Source organism: Eretmochelys imbricata, chromosome 10 (assembly GCF_965152235.1).
Source record: "Eretmochelys imbricata isolate rEreImb1 chromosome 10, rEreImb1.hap1, whole genome shotgun sequence".
In the NCBI taxonomy this organism is placed as follows: Eukaryota; Metazoa; Chordata; order Testudines; family Cheloniidae; genus Eretmochelys; species Eretmochelys imbricata.
The window spans coordinates 42,076,317-42,095,097 of NC_135581.1; the positions used below are offsets into that span (position 1 = coordinate 42,076,317).

At 40.3% G+C, this 18,781-nt stretch overlaps 1 protein-coding gene across 1 annotated transcript in view; it reads right to left on the reverse strand.

Annotated features, from left to right (window-relative positions):
* Nucleotides 1–18,781, reverse strand: part of NEO1 (neogenin 1) — a 503,941-nt gene that overhangs the window by 192,416 nt on the left and 292,744 nt on the right. The window contains exon 5 of the mRNA XM_077827907.1: nt 16,089–16,225. Coding sequence (XP_077684033.1) covers nt 16,089–16,225 — 137 coding nt within the window. The remainder of the gene's footprint in view (nt 1–16,088; nt 16,226–18,781) is intronic.

Consider the following 18,781-nt stretch of genomic DNA (forward strand, 5'->3'; position numbering starts at 1 on the left):
TCTTATCGATATACCTACCAGAGATTTAGAGTGGTCAAATGCACTTTCTAAGTGATTGGTTTTATCATCTAACGCTTAACTGTTACAAGAATACTATGAAGCCCAGCTTAGAAGAGAAATGAATCAAAATGAGCTTGTAAGTCATAGGCACATGACAAAATTGGTTGTGGAAGACAAAGAAATGGAATAGATGGGAGACACCATCTGCCACATGGTCAGCATGTAAGGCAAAAGGAGACCAGTAATGATGAGGCTACAAGGGAATCCATCGGTGTTAGGTACAATAAGATTAGAAACTATGTATTTCTCAATATGCTATGTATCTTCAAACACCTCAAAAATAGTATTTTGAATTACTGAAGGAAAATCAGAAATATAAAGTATGCTAGTATTAGCATTCAGCCCAATGTATTATAAGAATACTCAAATGAGGCAAAATATGGCTGCTCAAACTGGACTCTGATGTTTCCTTATGACTCTCAAAAGCATCACACTTGTAAAGTTAAATAAGTTACTACAAACCTGAGACTGGTGTGATTATAGTTCATTTATACAACTCCTAGCAAGTAGATTATTTTGAAGCCTCTACAACACGGCATTAAGTACAAACAGCAAAAAATTAAACAGGCAGCTCAAAAATTAGCTGAAAATTTTAAAACTTCCACTTTCCCCAACATTAGCATTAAGAGGACTTAAAAAAACAAACAATACAATACAATACAATACAGAGTCAAGAGATATGCTAAAGGGATTTTTTCAAGCACTGGTCTGTCTCATCAGCATCAAGAACAGAGCTATGGGAAGGAGTCACAGCCTCCCATTCATCTTGCTTCCCAGGTCAAGTTTCTACTTATTAGGAGAGCTGTTTGTTCCAAGCCCTGCTTCTAGCTAACAATATTATATGACTAAACTGTTTTTCAGACTATTTTGTCAAATCTTGTGAAGTACTTGGATCATATTTTTCTTTTCTTTAGAAAAATAGTAGAAATTAAATCTATAATTTCAAACGGAAAAATACTATAAATATTAATACAAGTAGAATCTTAACAGTGTAATCAATGACTTTGGATGCCAGGGGTCACAGAGAAGTGAAGTGACTCAGAAGTGAAGTGACCACAGTCACACAGAGTTCAGTGATTTGAGAGCCAAGAACACAAGTCAGGTCCCAGTCCAGTGCCCAATCTACTAGAGCCCCCGTCTTTGATGGGGCAAAGGAACAGTTTTGTTCTTGTATAATAGTTTGGTTAATAAATTTATATCTATAGCTTAACCACCTAAAATTTTTGCCCAGTGGAGATCACACTTATTATTCCACCAGTAAAAACTAGCTAAATTAAAAATAAAGTCGACTGGCTCTGAAGTTTATGGAGCATTTCTTAGAAAATAAGCTCTCTAATACCTGCTTTAACAAATATGTCAACATTACAAATTTCCTTTCATTTTGTCATTCAGCTCCACTAGCTCCCAGGAACACTGGGACCACTATTAGTTTCTCCATCTTAGACTGTTTTGAGTGTGACAGTAGAGTGATCAGGTCTGGGCATCTGATGAAATGGGTTCTAGCCCACGAAAGCTTATGCCCAAATAAATTTGTTAGTGTCTAAGAAGACACAAGGACTCCTCGTTGTTTTTACAAAAAATAAAGTTCCAGTCATCAAGACAACCGATTACTAATCAGGCACATTTCTGCAATATAGCAATAATATGGTAGAGATCTTTTTCAAACTTGATTTGAGTGTTGTGATATCCAATGTAATATATACATATATTGGCTAGATAATATATTGCCTTTATCTAGATCTCTTATCGATTAGTAATTCAGATCATAAAATGCACAGAAAGTGCAAAAATATGATTTTCCTCTGCTTTACACACCAGGAAAAATCTACAGGAATACCTTCTTCTTAGAGGTACTGATTATTGTAAGTATGGGGAAGGTACACTAAAAATATTCTAGATTTCTCCCTTCAGAGCACACCAATTCCCCCCAAATATATCTTTCCTGAGACTGCTTGATTTTTCTATACTATTTATTCTGATAGAATATGCCAGGTGATCTAATTACTGCCACGTAGTATCTCAACTCTATCACCCTTAAGAGACACCTTAAATAAAATGTTCCCTTTAAACTGTTTTTCCGGTTTTAATATAGAATATCAATACTGAATGCTTTCCTAGAAATTCATTTCCTGTAACACAAGAAATCTATGGGAAAAGATATGAAAAATAAGACAATACTGTGAAAGTAGCAATCTTAACACTTGCCACATAAATATGAAATCTACAGTATTTCATTGTTTAAGTGAAAGGACTTCTAATGCAAGCTATACAATTCTATAATTTACTCTAGGGAAATGAAAATGGAAAAAATTGTTTTATTATTTGTGGCTCAGTATAAGCTGCAGTAAATATTTCAATAGAAAGGAGAAACTCCCTTTAAACTCATTATCTACACCATAAGTACCAAGGCAGACACAGGAAGCTCTAGCAGCAGTCTAACTCGCGTCACAGTATTTGCAGAAATCCTAGGGGATCCAGATACAGCAATAAATTTAAAATGATTCCCAGATGAAGAATGAACTTGTAACCTTTTCAGCGTCTAATTGCCACCATGGCTCTTTCTGATGTAAGTTTATAAATTGAACAGAAGTCAGCAGACTGAATTTGAAATACATTTAGAACTTGTTTCCCCAGCATTTCTTTCACCACCACCACCTTTTACCGAGTGGAAATTGGACAGATACTTTCCTTTGCTGGTTGAGATCAAAACAGTTTTCCCAGTACCCACAACCTACTATAATGTTGCTAAAATAAATCTAATACATAGCACCACTCCTCCTGCTGACAGGAAAGGGAAAAAACAACATCCATGTAGCTAACAGAAATCTGACTTTGTACCAAATCCTTTCAAACACTGAACTATATATTCTCCTTCACCGGGAGCTAATCCACCTTGATAAATGCACTCTTCAAGCTCCTCAACTTCAGAATCTGCTTGCTTGCATTGTTCTCTTGTACAATCATTTGTATCAAACATTGTCCCAGTGCAACATGAGCAGGGACACACATTTCCACGGTACTTTATTTTAAGAACACAGAGAAAGTTCAATGGAGTCCACTGTAAGACTCAGCTGTGTAGCTGAAGAAGAGTTCAGATTTATACTTTTCCTGGGATCTTCTTATGCTCGCTACCACATAGAAAATACCAAAGACATGCGTGAATCAAGAATTTGTGCATAAACATGGCTTTGGGGGTGTGTGAAACCTAAAATGTGTAGCTGAATCTGTGTGCATTTGCTGCTGAATGATTTTCTAGTTTCTCTTAAGGTTTTATTTTCTTCCTTCTGGCATTGGTATTTCCTCTTGCTTAAAGATTTCCACCTAAAACATGCCATTGATGTTAAATTCATTGTTTTGGTTAATATTACATATGGTCCTTCCTGTTTAATGACCAGGTATTACCATCTTGAAACATATAAATATTTAAAAGAATGCAGTATGTACGTTGAGGTAGACTTAATCCAATGCAACAGTTACAAATAATGTTACTAAGGTCTTGTCTACACTACAAATGCTTTGCTGGCATAGCTATACAAGCAGAGTCCCTTAGTATGGATGCTGCTGATACCAATAGAAGTTTTTTTTGATGGTATATCACCACCACTTCCCTCAATGACATTAGCTATGCCAACAAAAGCACTCTTTTATTAAAATATCTGTGTCACAATGGATTTTTTTTTTTTGCCAGCATGCTTATGTTGGCTAAGGGGTGTGGTTTCTTGCCATCCGGGACCTACATAGCTATGCCGACAAAACTGTAAATGTGGCCTAACTGAAAACCCTATTACCTCTCCTGGTTTTCTTCTCATACATCCAGAATATATAAACAGCTCGCTGTTTGTTCCACAAACACACATCTAAAATCTGAACATTCTCTGGCAAACACTTGTCAGTACCATAATCCATTACTGCAACTCTCTTTTCTGGCATCCCACTGCCTACACTGCCTACCTTGAGCATATGCAAAATGAAGATGCTGGAATTATCTTCCTTGCTTATCATATCAAATCATGCTCCTTTTTTAATCTTTCTATTGGTTCCCTACTGTCCACTGCATGAAGCTTAAAATTCTTTATTTTGCCTTTATGGCCCTAACTCCTGGCTATATCTATGATCTAGTCTGTTTTCACACCCTCCATCCCCTCCACTCAATTATCAATGCACAGTTTTGGCTCCTCTCATTCCTGTCCTCATGCCTTAACCACACCACCTGCTACTTGTGGAATGTTCTCCTGATCCCTACTTCCCAAACCACCACTTTCCCAGCTTTTCAATTCCCTTCAAAAAAAGATTAACTTCTTCTGCAATATCCATGTTAACCAAACCAAACATTAAAGAAAAACTCTCCTCAGCGTTCTTCCCTCAAGACTTTTGTATTTCTAAAAGAGTGCAGGATTTTCAGGGTAGGCCTGCCTTCATTTTGTGTCCTGTACAGTGTAAGATATTGACAGTGCTTAACAAATAAATGGTCATGAGTAGAACTTGATTAAGCAATATTATTTTATAGCTTTAATAAATCTCTTGATTTTACACCCACAATTTAACAGGTTCAACCTACTGGCTTTGGTAACTTACCAGCAACTGCCTCAAAATTCCTATGAGGCTGCACCTACTGCCACTGTACTTTGGGGGAGCTCTCAGTTAAGAATCTCTGAGAAGAGCCATCCCCTTCAATTGCCCTAACATTGTGAAACAATGCCTTTTTACCCAAACCTAGTAAGTGCAGGTCTACAATAAGTCAGTGAAATATCAGCATGACATGTTAATGGAAAAAACTGAAAGCATGTTTTAATTTGTACAGTCTGTAGTTAAAGATTTCAATAATAATAGAAACAGTAAAATAACAATAGAAAGAAACTGGTTTGTCCAGGAAAGGAAGTTCAGATGAAGCACAGGGGAATTAAGTACCCAAAACTCTATTTCCTATATAAATCTCTATTGATTTAATTCTCTAAGAAGAATAATGACATAAGAGGGTTGATTACATGGGATCAGAGGATCATTAAGTGGGAAAAGCTGAGAATTTTTCTAGAGGATAATGATACAATAATCAAATTACAGTCACTCCAACCAATCAACAGTTCTTTGCCAAATTACAATAATAGAGAAATGCAATTACTCTCCATACAGTGACTTTTTAAGATGGAGGGAAGTACATGTAAGGGACAGAGGTTTAGAGCCAACAAAAAACCACAAAACTTTCCTAAATTATTCAGTATCTCCCATAAGAGGAGATTCATCATCATCACTCCCATGACCACATTGTCATTGGGGCACCATCACTGATGATCAACCAATTGTCTCCACCCCTGATGATTGTGTGTCAGTGCTTGAGTCTCTGTGAAGTCCATTCCTGTCCACTCTTTAATGTTGTCAGTCCATCTCTTCTTCTGTCTACCTCTTCTTCTCTTCCCCAGTACTGTCCCTTGGAGGATGATCTTGGATAGGCCAGATGATCTTGTTACCTGGCCATACCACTTCAGCTTGCGCTTCTTCATGGTCGTCAGGAGGTCTTCATATGACCCAGTGCATTGGGTGATGATGTTGAGGACCTCTTTATTAGTGATGTGGTCGAAGTAGGAGATGCCCAGAATTTTACGGAAGTATCTCTTCTCTACTACCTGTATTTTCCATTCAAGTTCTGCAGTAAGGTTCCACGTCTCGCACGCATAGAGAAAAATGGAGATGACCAATGCATGCAGCAGTTTCAGTTTCGATTTCAGGGAGATGTTCTTATTCCTCCAAATTGGCTTTAGCTTTGCCACACTGCTGCTGTTTGTGAAAGAAATCTTGCCCAGATTTCTGCCTTGGATCCTTCATCAGTGATGATTAACCCCAAATACTTGAACTGTTTCACTGTCTCCAGCTCTTGTCCACTGACAGTGATATGTGAGCTGATCCCATCACGTTTGTTTGTCATCAGCTTGGTTTTCTCTGCACTGATTTCCATGCCATATTTTAAAGGTTTCATCCAATTGTTTCACAAGATTTGCAAGTTCATCTTCTCTGCCTGCCAGGCCATCAATGTCATCAGCAAAGTGAAGATTTGAGATTGTTCACCCCCCAGTACTGACTGTGCATATGTGATCTTCTAGGGCATCAGTCATTATACACTCCAAGTAGATGTTGAACAGTGTGGGCAAAAGACGACAGCCTTGCTGGATTCCAACAGTGGTGCGAAACCACTCTCCTATTGTGCCATTGACGAGAACTGCACTGCTGGCCTTGGCATACAGTTGTTTAATGGTAAGAATAAAGCTTATGACCAACATTGTACTTCTTCATGGTTGCCCAGAGAGCTTCATGCCATACTCTGTCAAATGCCTTCTTGAAGTCAACAAAGACGTGATAGCTGTCCTGCTGGTGTTTTAAGTACTTCTCACATAGAACATGAAGGTTGAAAATCTATTCTGTGGTACTTCTTCCAGCACAAAAGCCAGTCTGTTCTTCAGCAATGATATTCTCTCCTTGTGGCTTCAATCTTGTTCAATATGACTTTCAACATCACTTTGCTGGGATGGCTAATTAAGCTTATGGTCCGGTAATTTTGACACAATTGCAGGTTGCCTTTCTTTGGCAAAGTGATGATTAATGACTGTGTCCACATGGAGGGCCACTCACTTGTTGCAGTTCTTGGTGAGTACATCTATTACTATTTCTCCTCTGAATTTCATCAGTTCAGCTGGGATGTTGTCAATACTTGTAGCCTTTCCATTCTTGAGTGATTTCACAGCTGTCTCCACTTCTTCAAATAGTATTGGAAAGTCATCCTCCTCTGTTCAATCTGAGCTGTCTACGACATGATGATCTTCATTTGTCTGGTGGTTGCATAGATTAGAGCAGTAGTTTATCCACCTATTGATGATGTCCCTTTCTTCTGTAAGACTGTTCCCTTCTTTGTCTTGAATTGCATTAGCTTTGGTTCATCTTTCCTCCATCAAATCTTTTACAACCTGGAAGGCTCATTTGCTATTTTTATTATTGATACACTCTTCAATTTTAGAGCATTGTTTTTCAATCCATATCTCCTTGGCCACCTTCATTCCTTTCTTAATCTTTCTGCCAATCGCTCTGTATTTATCAGCTCCTTCAGTGCTGTTCTTGTCTCTCAAGTTCTATTCTAATATCACATATTTATAATATTTCGTTTGTGACCCATGGTTTTGTCTTCTTACAATGTTTGCCAAGGATGTCCATTGCTGCCTCGTTCATTACAGCGTTGAAATTGTTGGTCATTGTTTCTACGTCTTCCTCTAGAGCAAGCAAGGGGGCAAATTTTCCACTGATCATTGCTTGGAATGACACTGCAATGTTTCATGTCAGAGTCATATTAAGTCAAACTTGGTTCTGGTTAACTTTGGCCTGATGATTTTCCTTAGCCGCAGTCAAAAATTCAGCATCACAAGGTCGTGATCACTTCCAACATCAGCACCGGAGAAGCTTCTTGTTTTACCTCTGTTAATCCCAGAATGAAATTGGTTTTGCACCATGATGTAGTCCATCTGGCTGTGATGTAGAGCATTAGATGTGTGCCATATTGATCGTCTGGATGCTTTATGTGCTCCTAATGTGTTTGCAAGAACCAGATTGTTATAGCTGGCTAACTCCAAAAATCTCAATCCTCTCTCATTGGTTACCTCATTACAGAAAGTTCCACAATAATCTCACCAATATGCCTGTGAGCCAGCACCCATTTTAGCATTCCAATCTCCTTGTACAATCAGGATATGTTTCTTGTGTACCTTATCGATGTTGTCTTGGAGCTCATTGTACAAATTTTCAATTTGCTCATCATCATAGTCTGTTGTAGAGACGTAGACTTGTACCACTGTGATATTAAATAGTACTGCCTTTAGACAGATGGAAATAAGCCTGCTGGACATTGGGCGCCATCCTAATACTGAATTCTTGATATCTTTATGCACCAAAAAACCTACGCCTTTCCCCTGTGGGTCCAGGGACAGAATAGGCCCATTGCGCCTCCTGAATGTCATAAGAGACAACTAAAAGGGGGCTGCCTGGAGAGGGATGGGCTCCGCCAGGTTAGAAATTTGTCCAAGACACACCATATGAGGAGCAAGGCAACGATGTCCATACTGGATTGATCGCAGCCTGGGTTAATAATGACTGTGCCATACGTCTCCCACCAAGGCAGATGCGAAAAGTATACTACTGGTGCGACCTCAACAAAGAGGATCTGTGGAAGAAATAACATCACCATAACCACATGGAATGTAAGGACATTGAGACAAATAGGGAGGTTGAAACAACTCAAGTACAAAATGGAACAATACACCTGGCACCTCCTAGGAATCTCTGAGGTCATATGGAAGAACTTTGGACAGGTATTAACAGAATAAGGCCAGGTACAGTGGAGAGGACAAACATGCCAACAGCATAGGATTTCTTGTGCATAAGAGGAGGTTACTTACTTGTAACGAGCTCCTTTGAGATGCGTGGTCCCTATTTGGATTCCAAAAGTGGGTGTGCATGTGTGCCATATGATAGAGCCGGAAGGTTTTTGTAGCAGTGCTCGCTGACCTGCATGAACACTGTATATACCCCTCATGCTTGCAGCCAAGGCTATAATAAGCCATGCGGGCTGACACCACTTCAGTATCCCTCTTACCACTGAGAAGTCCAGTCCACAGCAGAGGTGATGGAAGGTGAATGTTGGAATCCAAATAGGGTCCATACATCTTGAAGAACCTCCAGTTACAGGTAAGTAAACAACTCTTCTTCTTCGAGTGATAGACCCTATATGGATTCCAAACATGGGTGTGAGTAGTGAGCAGGTGAGTGCGAGGACTTGTGAGGGAGCACTGTCTGGAGTACAGCGTGGTTCACGGCTGCGACCATTGCTGTCACCAGTGCAATGGTGTAATGAACTGTGAAGGTCGGAATGGAACGCCATGTGGCGGCATGAGAGATATTCTGCCATGGTATGTGTTTGAGGCATGCGGATGTGACCGTAAGTGCTCGTATAGTGCATGCTGTGACAGCAACAGAGGTGTAACATTCATGGATGCTATGATGGGATCTCCAGGGTACAACCTGGAACTGTGGGACTGCTGTGCCCCCTTAAGTCTCCAACCTGGGATGGCTGTCTCAGTGCTATGACAATGACAAACAACAAAACCCCTCCAGGTGCTGTGATCACTCAGCCATCAGTATGTGGAGACTCATAGACAGCGAAATTGTATGAATGCTCTCTAAGTCACTCATGAATCATACAGAGAGAGGCACCAGCCAATCACCACAGCCTCCAGCCTTGCACCCCAGAAATATACACTGTCTTACAGTGCAAGTGCTTAATTAGTTCACCACTTTGTCAAAGGAAAGTGGACATGAACCAGGGTTTGTAATCTGAGCTGAGATTCCCAAAGCACTTCAACAAAAAACACACTGTTTTAGGTAAAATATAAAACAGATTTATTAACTAGAGAAAGGCAGATTTTAAGTGATTATAAGTAGCAGGCATAGAGATCAAAGTTGGTTACAAAAGAAAAAAAAATAAATTCACAGCTAAAATCTACAAACTAAGCAGGATTTGAATCAAGCAGTCTCTCATCCTAATACATGTTACAGGCAGCTCACAGTTCTCAATACACAGGCTGAATTCCCTTTCCCAAACTGGGGACCAGTCTCCACAGTTCAACATCTTTGTCTTCCAGACAATCTTCTAGGTGTAGAGATGGGGGAGGAGAGAGGTCAAGTGATGATGTCACTGTCCCTTTTTTATACTTTGTTCCAGCTGCTAGAAAGGTCCTTGCTGTGACATGGGGATCAGGCAGAACCCCACTGCGTACATACCCTCTCTAAGTCGTCTCTGGGAGAGTGGATTCTTCTTGATGGGCCAGCGATGCCTGCCTAGTTAGTGTTAGTTGCTCCTTTGTTGCCACTGAAAGCCTGGCTGTGGGTGTTTCCAAAACTCAACATATTTCAGTTACACACTCTTAGGAAAACTTCATAACTTTGGAAACAATGATATTATGTACAATTCAACAGGATATTAATGTTCAATAGATTAAGACTTCTTAAATGATATCTCACAAGGCATACTTTGTACAAAACATAGAAAAAATAATATAGTAGTGGTGAATATGTGGGTTCCAAGGTGTTTCTTTGAGGTACAGAATGTCATAGGTGAATCCAGAAATCCAGCTGGAGATCCTCTGCGAGGAGAGGGCAAGCCTCTTGCATCGGTTGACAATGGTGATAAAGCATCTCAGAGAAATCCGAAAGGCACGCGTGCGTTGGAGGTAGAAGGCAACTGCACAGTGGAGGTTGAGGGAATGGAAAGCCCTGTCAGGGTGAGAGGTGTGGAGTTTGGGATACAAGGCCAAGAGGCGAATGCACTGATTCAGGTGGAATTCTGACACCACCTTTGGTAGGAATTTCAGATGCAGGCGCAAGGAAATTTTATCTCTGTGGAAGATCATGTAACGGGGGGGTCAGCCATCACGGCCACCAGTTCGCTGACTTGTTGCACCAAGGTAACGGCCACCAAGAAGAGTACTTTCATGGCTATTCCTGAGTGACAGCCAAAAACCAAGCTGTGAGGTGGACAGAACCAGGATTGGGATGTCAAAGCTGGACCTGGTCTTGTGTGAGGAGATCCGGGCTGGCACAGAGGAAGATCAGAGTGTGAGCAGAGAGGTGGAAGTCTGTGAACCAATACTGACAGGGGTAGAATGGGGCTGTCAGTATCACCATAGTTCAGTCTCTGCAAATCTTATGGAGGACTTGTGGGAGGAGGGGAAGGGGGGAAAAGGCATAGAGCAGATCGCCCCTTCGGGGGTGGGGGGAGTAAGGCATCCCCCTGAGAGTTGTGTCCCATGGTCCCTCTGGAGCAATAAAGGGGCAGTTTGTGGTTCTCACTGGTTGCAAAGGGTTCCCAAAAGGGGGGGAGGGGTGCCCCACCTGCGGAAGAGGTAAAGGAGAATGGTGTTGTGCAGTTTCCACTTGTGGTTCATGTGGAAAGACCTGCTGAGTGTGTCTGCCAGTGAGTTCTGGGTGCCTGGGAAATACATGGGCCTGGAGTGTAACGTGGTGTTTGAGGCACCAGTTCCACAATCAGATGGATTTTGTAAAGAGGGAAGGAGAGTAGGAGCCAACTTGCTTGTTGATATAAACCATTGCTGCAATGTTGTTGGAGAGCAGCTGAATGTGGTGGGACCAAATGAGGGGAAGGAAGGTTCGGCACATGAAATGGACTGCTCTCAACTCCAGGACGTTCATATGCAGCCTGGCTTCCCATGGTGTCCAGACCCCTTGGGCTGTGTGGTGGTCCAAGTGATGGTGGCTTGTGGGGTAAGGAGGTGTAAAGGGCGTACACCCTTGGAAAGGTTGGCCCACCACATGAAGGAGGCCAGGACCATCCAGGAAAGGAGGATTCTGGCCTATATGATCTCTGTGTGGTCTGTAGATGGAGAGGAGTCACAGCTGACGGCAACACATGTGGAGGCAAGCGTGGGGCATGAGAGAGGTGCAGGCCACCATACGTCCATGGAGGAAGAGACAGTGGCAGATGGTGGTGCGGGGGTTGCGGCATAAGTGCGCAATTGTAGAAGTGAGCATGGCGAAGCAATCTGCCGGGAGGAAGGCTCGTGCAGTGACGGAATCCAATCAGGTGCCGATAAAGTGGATGACCTGGTTAGGTATCAGAGTAACAGCCATGTTAGTCTGATGAAGTGAGCTGTAGCTCACGAAAGCTTATGCTCAAATAAATTGGTTAGTCTCTAAGGTGCCACAAGTACTCGTTTTCTTTTTGCTGGTTAGGTATGAGGACCAACTTCTCCTCACTGATACAAATGCCCAAAAAGGTGAGCAAGGATCTATCATGGCAGTGATTAAGACTCGTTGGGAGAGCACCATGAAGAGCCAGTCATCCAGGTAAGGAAACATGGAGAAGCAGACGAGTTGTATGTGGGTGGTGACAATGACAAAGACTTTGGTGAAGACATGGGGAGCTGTCACGATACTGAAGAGGAGGACTTGGAATTAGTAGTGAACTGGAGGAACTTGGAAATAGGCATCCTTCATGTCAAGAGCGGCAAACCAGGCTCCATGGGAGAAGGAGGGAATAATCAATGCTAACGTCACCGTGTGGAACTTGGATTTCTGGATAAATCTGTTGAGTACTCAAAGGTCCAGAATGGGTTGCAGTGCCCTGACCTTCTTTGGGATGAGGAAGTATGGGGAGTAAAAGCCCCCATCCCAGTAGTGAAGCAGGACAGGCTCTATGACACCATTGAGGAGAAGAGCACCAGCTTCCTATTGCAGGAGGGATTGATGAGAGGAGTCCCCATGGAGGGACCAGAGTGGGCAATAAGGGGGGAACTCTATGGAGTACCCATGATGGATGATCTCCAGTACTCAATTGTCCATGGCGATCTTGCCCCAATTGTGGGCGAATGGAGAAAGATGCCCCCTAAAGATGAATGGGGTACTGCAGGAAGGAGTAGGAACAGTTCCTGACCAACACATCAAAACTGTTGTTTGCACTGCTGTTGGACAAAGAATGTCAACCTCCAAACTGGAGGGAAACCTATTCTAACTGAACTTACTGAATGAACACTAGGAACATCTATTCAGATAATTATATACAGAAAGGCACTAGAAAAATCACTCCTTTAGCAGAAACAAGAGCATGGAGGGACAAAGGGGTTCCGACTCCAGCCATGTGGTGGTAAGAGGGAACTGGAGCAGCATCAACCCACACAGCCTATTATAGCCTCAGCTGCAAGCACAAGGGAGACGCATGGCGCATCTGAGGGTCAACGGGCACTGCTATGAAAACCTTTTGGCTCCAGCACATGGCACGCAAGTGCACCCATGTTTGGAATCCATATAGGGACCATCACTTGAAGAAAAATAATTTTTCTCTAATGCCTTGATACTAGAAGTCAGATGTTCTTGTTGCTAATTCTATAACAACTGATTGACATAAAAGGACTAACTTTCAAAAAAATATTAAAGTTTTGTCACAACCAAACAAATGAAAGCCAGAAGTAAAGCCAACATCATTGTAGATCTGTCTGATTATGCTTGATTGTTTCAGTGTCACAAATTAACACTGATCTCAGATCCTTTTAATACCCAAATGGCCAGACACAATGGGACAAGTTAAGGATGCAGCGTCAATCTTAACTTTTAATTTCTTTGCTTTCTTTAGTTTGTCTCACAGCTTTGATTTTATTTCCACTTCTACATAAAAAAGTTTGAGTCCCCTTTTTGATTCTGTAAAATACATAATCAGCTTCTTAACCATCTAAACACACAAAACACACAGGGTCTTACATAACCCCACCTTGCACAGATATGTATCAACCTGCATATAAATACACAGAAAAAAGGCACACCAGTCTCCCCAAGTTTCTTCTCCCTGCCCTGGAGCCAAGATCAATAGATGGCACTTGCAGCATACTCTGAAGGTCAACAGATTCTCATTATTTTGGATCCAAGTGGAAGTAATTCCAAAGTGAAGCAGCTCTCAAAAAGAATAATTTCTCAACAAACCCCTTTACTTTTAAACCAAGCAGGCTCCACCGAAAGTGCCTGATAACTACCATAACAGCATTTTATGAGGCAAGAGGCATGCTCTCAGACAGGAAGTTCCCAGACCAGTTAGGACTTCACAGGTCATTACCAATATCTTTTATTCCATCTAGAAACTAACAAGCAACTAGTGCAGATTGAGCACAGGTAATTTGCTCCCAGTAGAATACTCCCTCCAACCAGTAGGCAGCCAAATTCTTGCACCTTCTTAATATGCAATCCCATAAAGAATATTCTCCGGTAACAATCTTCAGGTGAGCAATTTTCCTTTGTTAATTTAACATTAAGATTACAGGGGGGAAATAGACAATATGAAATCTGATATCCCGTGACCTAGTATTTCACAAATTATGTAAATTTTGTGAGGAGGCTTTTAAGCTGTATTTTATAACCCAATATCCCAGAGGTAAGCACAGTAGTCACTCTTGAAAGGTGACTTTCTGAACCATTTAACAGTATATCATGGCTTGCTTGGTTGCGTTTGTTGTTGTTTTTTAAAAATATATCTATATAAACTCAGTGGTTAAAAATAGACCACTAGCCAATAGGAAATTTTTCCCATCTGTTCATTTTCCTTCTCCAGATCTGCTATGCCAGGACAACACACTTGGGTATAGTTCCACCCTGCCAGCAAATGGAGACAGCATACAAAGATTTTTTGGTAATATCAGACTCTGGGACTTGCTGGTGGTTCAGCTGAGACTCCTAAAGATTCCTAACAACCATAGATAAGTATGCCTTGAACCCTGAACTAGATTTTAACTACCATAAATACATGACTGCACTAATCTGAATAGAGGGAACCTGAACCAGCATAGAAGGTTCGAAGTAGCCTGGAAGGCACCTCTCCACATGTAAATGACCTCATCTGAAGAGAGCGACTTCCATGAAATAGAAGAAGCGTACTGTGTAGCTCAAAAGCTTGGAACTTTCACCAACAGAAGTTGGTCCAATAAAAGATATTACCTCACTCACCTTGCTACTTTATGATAATTTAAGACAGAGTTCAATTAATATACATTTTGAGGGACACTTCTGTCACAGGAAGTTGTGTTTATTACTCTGGATTTCCTAAACAGTATACTGAATCTGTGTGCTTGGTTTTGTGTATATGTATATTTAGTTTCAGCTTCAGTATTTCCCTCCTTCTAGACAATTTAAAGTGTACTTGTGTCTATTTCCAGTCTTAATTATGTCAGCACTAATGAATGGGATAAAAAATCTTAGCACCTGCAAACAGTAAAATGAATTGTAAATTTATTGATTTCCTAAAGGGAAAAAAGTTATTAGTCCAGATTCCAACTATGCAGAATTAGCTTTGTTTTATTTTGTAAGGCAAAACACTCTGTTGCAGAGTCACTTTCCTTTCTTAGGAGGACAAACTAATAAAAGGTAATCCTATTAGAGACAAATGTTATCTATAGAAAGGAATTGGCCCTTAAAACAGGACTACTGTTCTCCATTTATTATGAAACATGAAGAGCTCTAAAATTATGACATAGTTACTATTATAAGATTGGCTAATTCTACCATTAAAACATAATGAAATGCAATCTCTGCAAAACAACGTTGTGGGTTTTTTTAAAAATTATTTTTATAAAAGCAGCCGTCATTACTGTGCAACCCACTGTAAACCAATCAGTCATGCTCTATGACAAGATGCATCATATATGCACCAATCAGGCATTCGGGGGCATTTCTATATCTTGTAGTAGAACAAAGTTCCAATTAAAAATTCATACCTGAGATCCCTCGCGGGGCATGGCAAGGATTAAGAGGTGCCAACATTTCACCTAACTTTCTGTGCCCTCTAGAGAACTTACCTTATTTGTATACTTCTTTGCAAAGTTTACATAACTGAAACAGTGTCTTTAAATATATGTCTCGATGTTATTTCTATTAAAAAAAATAGCATTCAGGAGCAACCTTACACGTAAATGGTATGCACACAACAGAAGAGGAAATGAGGTGAATAAACTGATTTCAGTTTTATATTTTTCCAGTGGGTTACTCTAAGACAGTAACATCTTTACAGATTATGAAAAATACCTGTGACAGTGTCCTTTTCAGGTAAGACCTAGAAGGTAATTATAAAGGCAGGTCATCTTGCAGTCCTAATAACCTAGAGACTGTTCCCTTTAGGAAAGTTTATGGTGCCAAACTTGTAATATTGTCGTACTCATCTGATGTGTGCAACTGTCTTCAATGTGGTTAATATGTATGTATAAAAATTTAATTCCTCATTAGAGTGTTTATGAAATCATTAACAATACAAAGAGTACAAAAACAGCATGAGTATAATCATGTGACATTTCTAGGAAACCAACTCAGGTTGTTGGTTTTGGTTTTATTGTAGAAAGAACAAAAATCTGAATCCCTTTTGAAATCAATGAACGTGTAAGAACAAACCCCTGAATATATACATACGTGGAGATCAGTTCTTTCTCAAAACTAAACATTCTACATACCTTGAACTGTAAGATCTGCTTGAGCTTCAATTGTCTCATTCCCATTATACACAATGCAGGCATATGTCCCAGCATCATCTTCTGTGATATCACTGATCTCCAGGCTCCCTCCCGCCAGCAACAGAAATTTTTCAGAGCTGTGCAAGACAGGACATATAGGTAATGTAGCAAACAAACTAATATGTATGGAGTACTGATCGAAGGAAATATGGAAGGTATCCAAATTAAACTTCTAAATACACTGAAAAAATAGCTGATTACATCACTTCTGAGGTTGGATTCTTTAATGGTATATTAACATAGAGGAATGGTGTGTTTTTAACTAGACTGGTTATTTAAATATAGGTTTAAATTCAACAGTATACATCCCACACAATATTAATGCATTTTTTGCAATTTCAAGCTTCAAATCTTATGAGTTATATGCAACTCAAGTGATTTTAAAATACTGTAATTAAAATTCATGAAAGATGTAAGTATTCAATCACTGCCTTCAAAGAATAATTTTCCCAGCACTAAAACCACTCCAGCCATAGCTGGAAAGTGGTTAAGTCAAGTATATCAAAAGCCAAGCTTAGCATCTATGCAACCTCAGAAATAAATGACTGTAAATACTCTGCATAATTGCATTTTTGTAAAGAAGGCAGCCATTTGAGTTGTATACAAGAGCTCCAAAATAAAACCTGTTCTACAAGGGCTTCCTACACTAAAACAGTGGGAAGACAGTGGGAAAACTAAACTTACAGATCTAAAACATTGTGGGAAGACTAAACTTTCAAACTCTCCCCCATATAAACATTCAGGGCTGACTTTTGTCTTCTTTGGAAAAAAATACCTATCTTCAGATTTTATTATGTAAGCCATGTGAGTGCTTTTTCATGAACCAAACCAACAAACAACAATACTTCTAGCCTCCCTCCTTAGGTATCCTCCCATTATATCCAGCTTTCTTATGTGCTGTTCCTTATATTTAGAAGAATCTTTCAACACTCCTCACTCCCATGCACTGCTACAGACTAGGGTCCGAATGGGTAGGCAGCAGTTCTGCAGAAAAGGACCTAGGGGTTACAATGGATGAGAAGCTGGATATGAGTCAACAGTGTGCCCTTGTTGCCAAGAAGGCTAATGGCATTTTGGGCTATATAAGTAGGGGCATTGCCAGCAGATCGAGGGACGTGATTGTTCCCCTCTAGTCAACAATGGTGAGGCCTCATCTGGAGTACTGTGTCCAGTTTTGGGCCCCACACTACAAGAAGAATGTGGAAAAATTGGAAAGCGTCCAGCAGAGGGCAACAAAAATTATTAGGGGGTTGGAGCACATGACTTCTGAGGAGAGGTTGAGGGAACTGGGATTGTTTAGTCTGCAGAAGAGAAGAATGAGGGGGGATTTGATAGCTGCTTTCAACTACCTGAAAGGGGGTTCCAAAGAGGATGGATCTAGACTGTTCTCAGTGGTAGCAGATGACAGAACAAGGAGTAATGGTCTCAGGTTGCAGTGGGGGAGGTTTAGGTTGGATATTAGGAAAAAAAAATTTCACTAGGAGGGTGGTGAAGCACTGGAATGGGTTACCTAGGGAGGTGATGGCATCTCCTTCCTTAGAGGTTTTCAAGGTCAGGCTTGACAAAGCCCTGGCTGGGATGATTTAGTTGGGGATTCGTCCTGCTTTGAGCAAGGGGTTGGACTAGATGACCTCCTGAGGTCCCCTCCAAATCTGATATTCTATGATTCTATGAGTTCTTGTAAAATTTAATTTTAAACAACTGTACACAATACAAGTACACACATGTCACTAACAAAAAGCAAAACTGAGAAACAAACAACAAAAGCCTGGTTGACTGGATAAATTCCAAATCATCCAAATCCTCCAATAAAAGTGGGAAATAGAAGAAGAGCAGCTGCCTCTTCTGGAACTGCAGAGCCAGATTTTTCTCCTAAAGTAGTCTTTGACATAGATTAATATAGTAAAATCTAGGGTTCACTGGTCTATAGTTATTAATTAGTAATTAATTAGAGCAATCCAATCTTTCTGAGTTTGACCAAGTGGAAGGTCCAAAACTAAAAATACTTTTGTGTAAGTTCTGGCCAGTATAATTACTTTTTTCCTTTATAATTTTATTAAAAGGCAAGTGGACAAAATACAATACTCAACCTATGTGCTTCCTCTGTTAAAACATTTTAAATTAGGATTCTATCATTGGAAGAGGTATGCTAACATAATTGCAAGGGTTATTTGTTATTAGAGAGAGGCATTTGGAGCGTTCTTCTATTTTATGTCCACCACAAAGAACAGAAGGACATTTAATTTTTCCCAAGACTGTTCTATCCAGATAATTTACAGGTCTGTACTCCAATTTGTGAACCAACTTTTCTGTTGGACGTGCTGGTTTAAAAAAAATTAAAAATAAAGAATTTCCTTCAAATTATGTAAAAGGAATAGTTCCGTGTGGATACAAATTAGGAAACAGACTGAGAACAAATGTCCAGGAAGACTTAGAGACAAGGCTCTTCTATGGACAATTCCAGTTGGATGACCCAAAAAAATGAGGTAAAAGTAATTATGGAGATGATATACAAGGGAAAACAACACTTCAGAGAGGTTAAAAAGGTTTTGTTTGTTTTTTAAAAAGAGCTTAGGGAATTAGGTTGAGAGTCCATGTTCCAGGAAGGCCATACTGGGAGTCCTAGTATCATG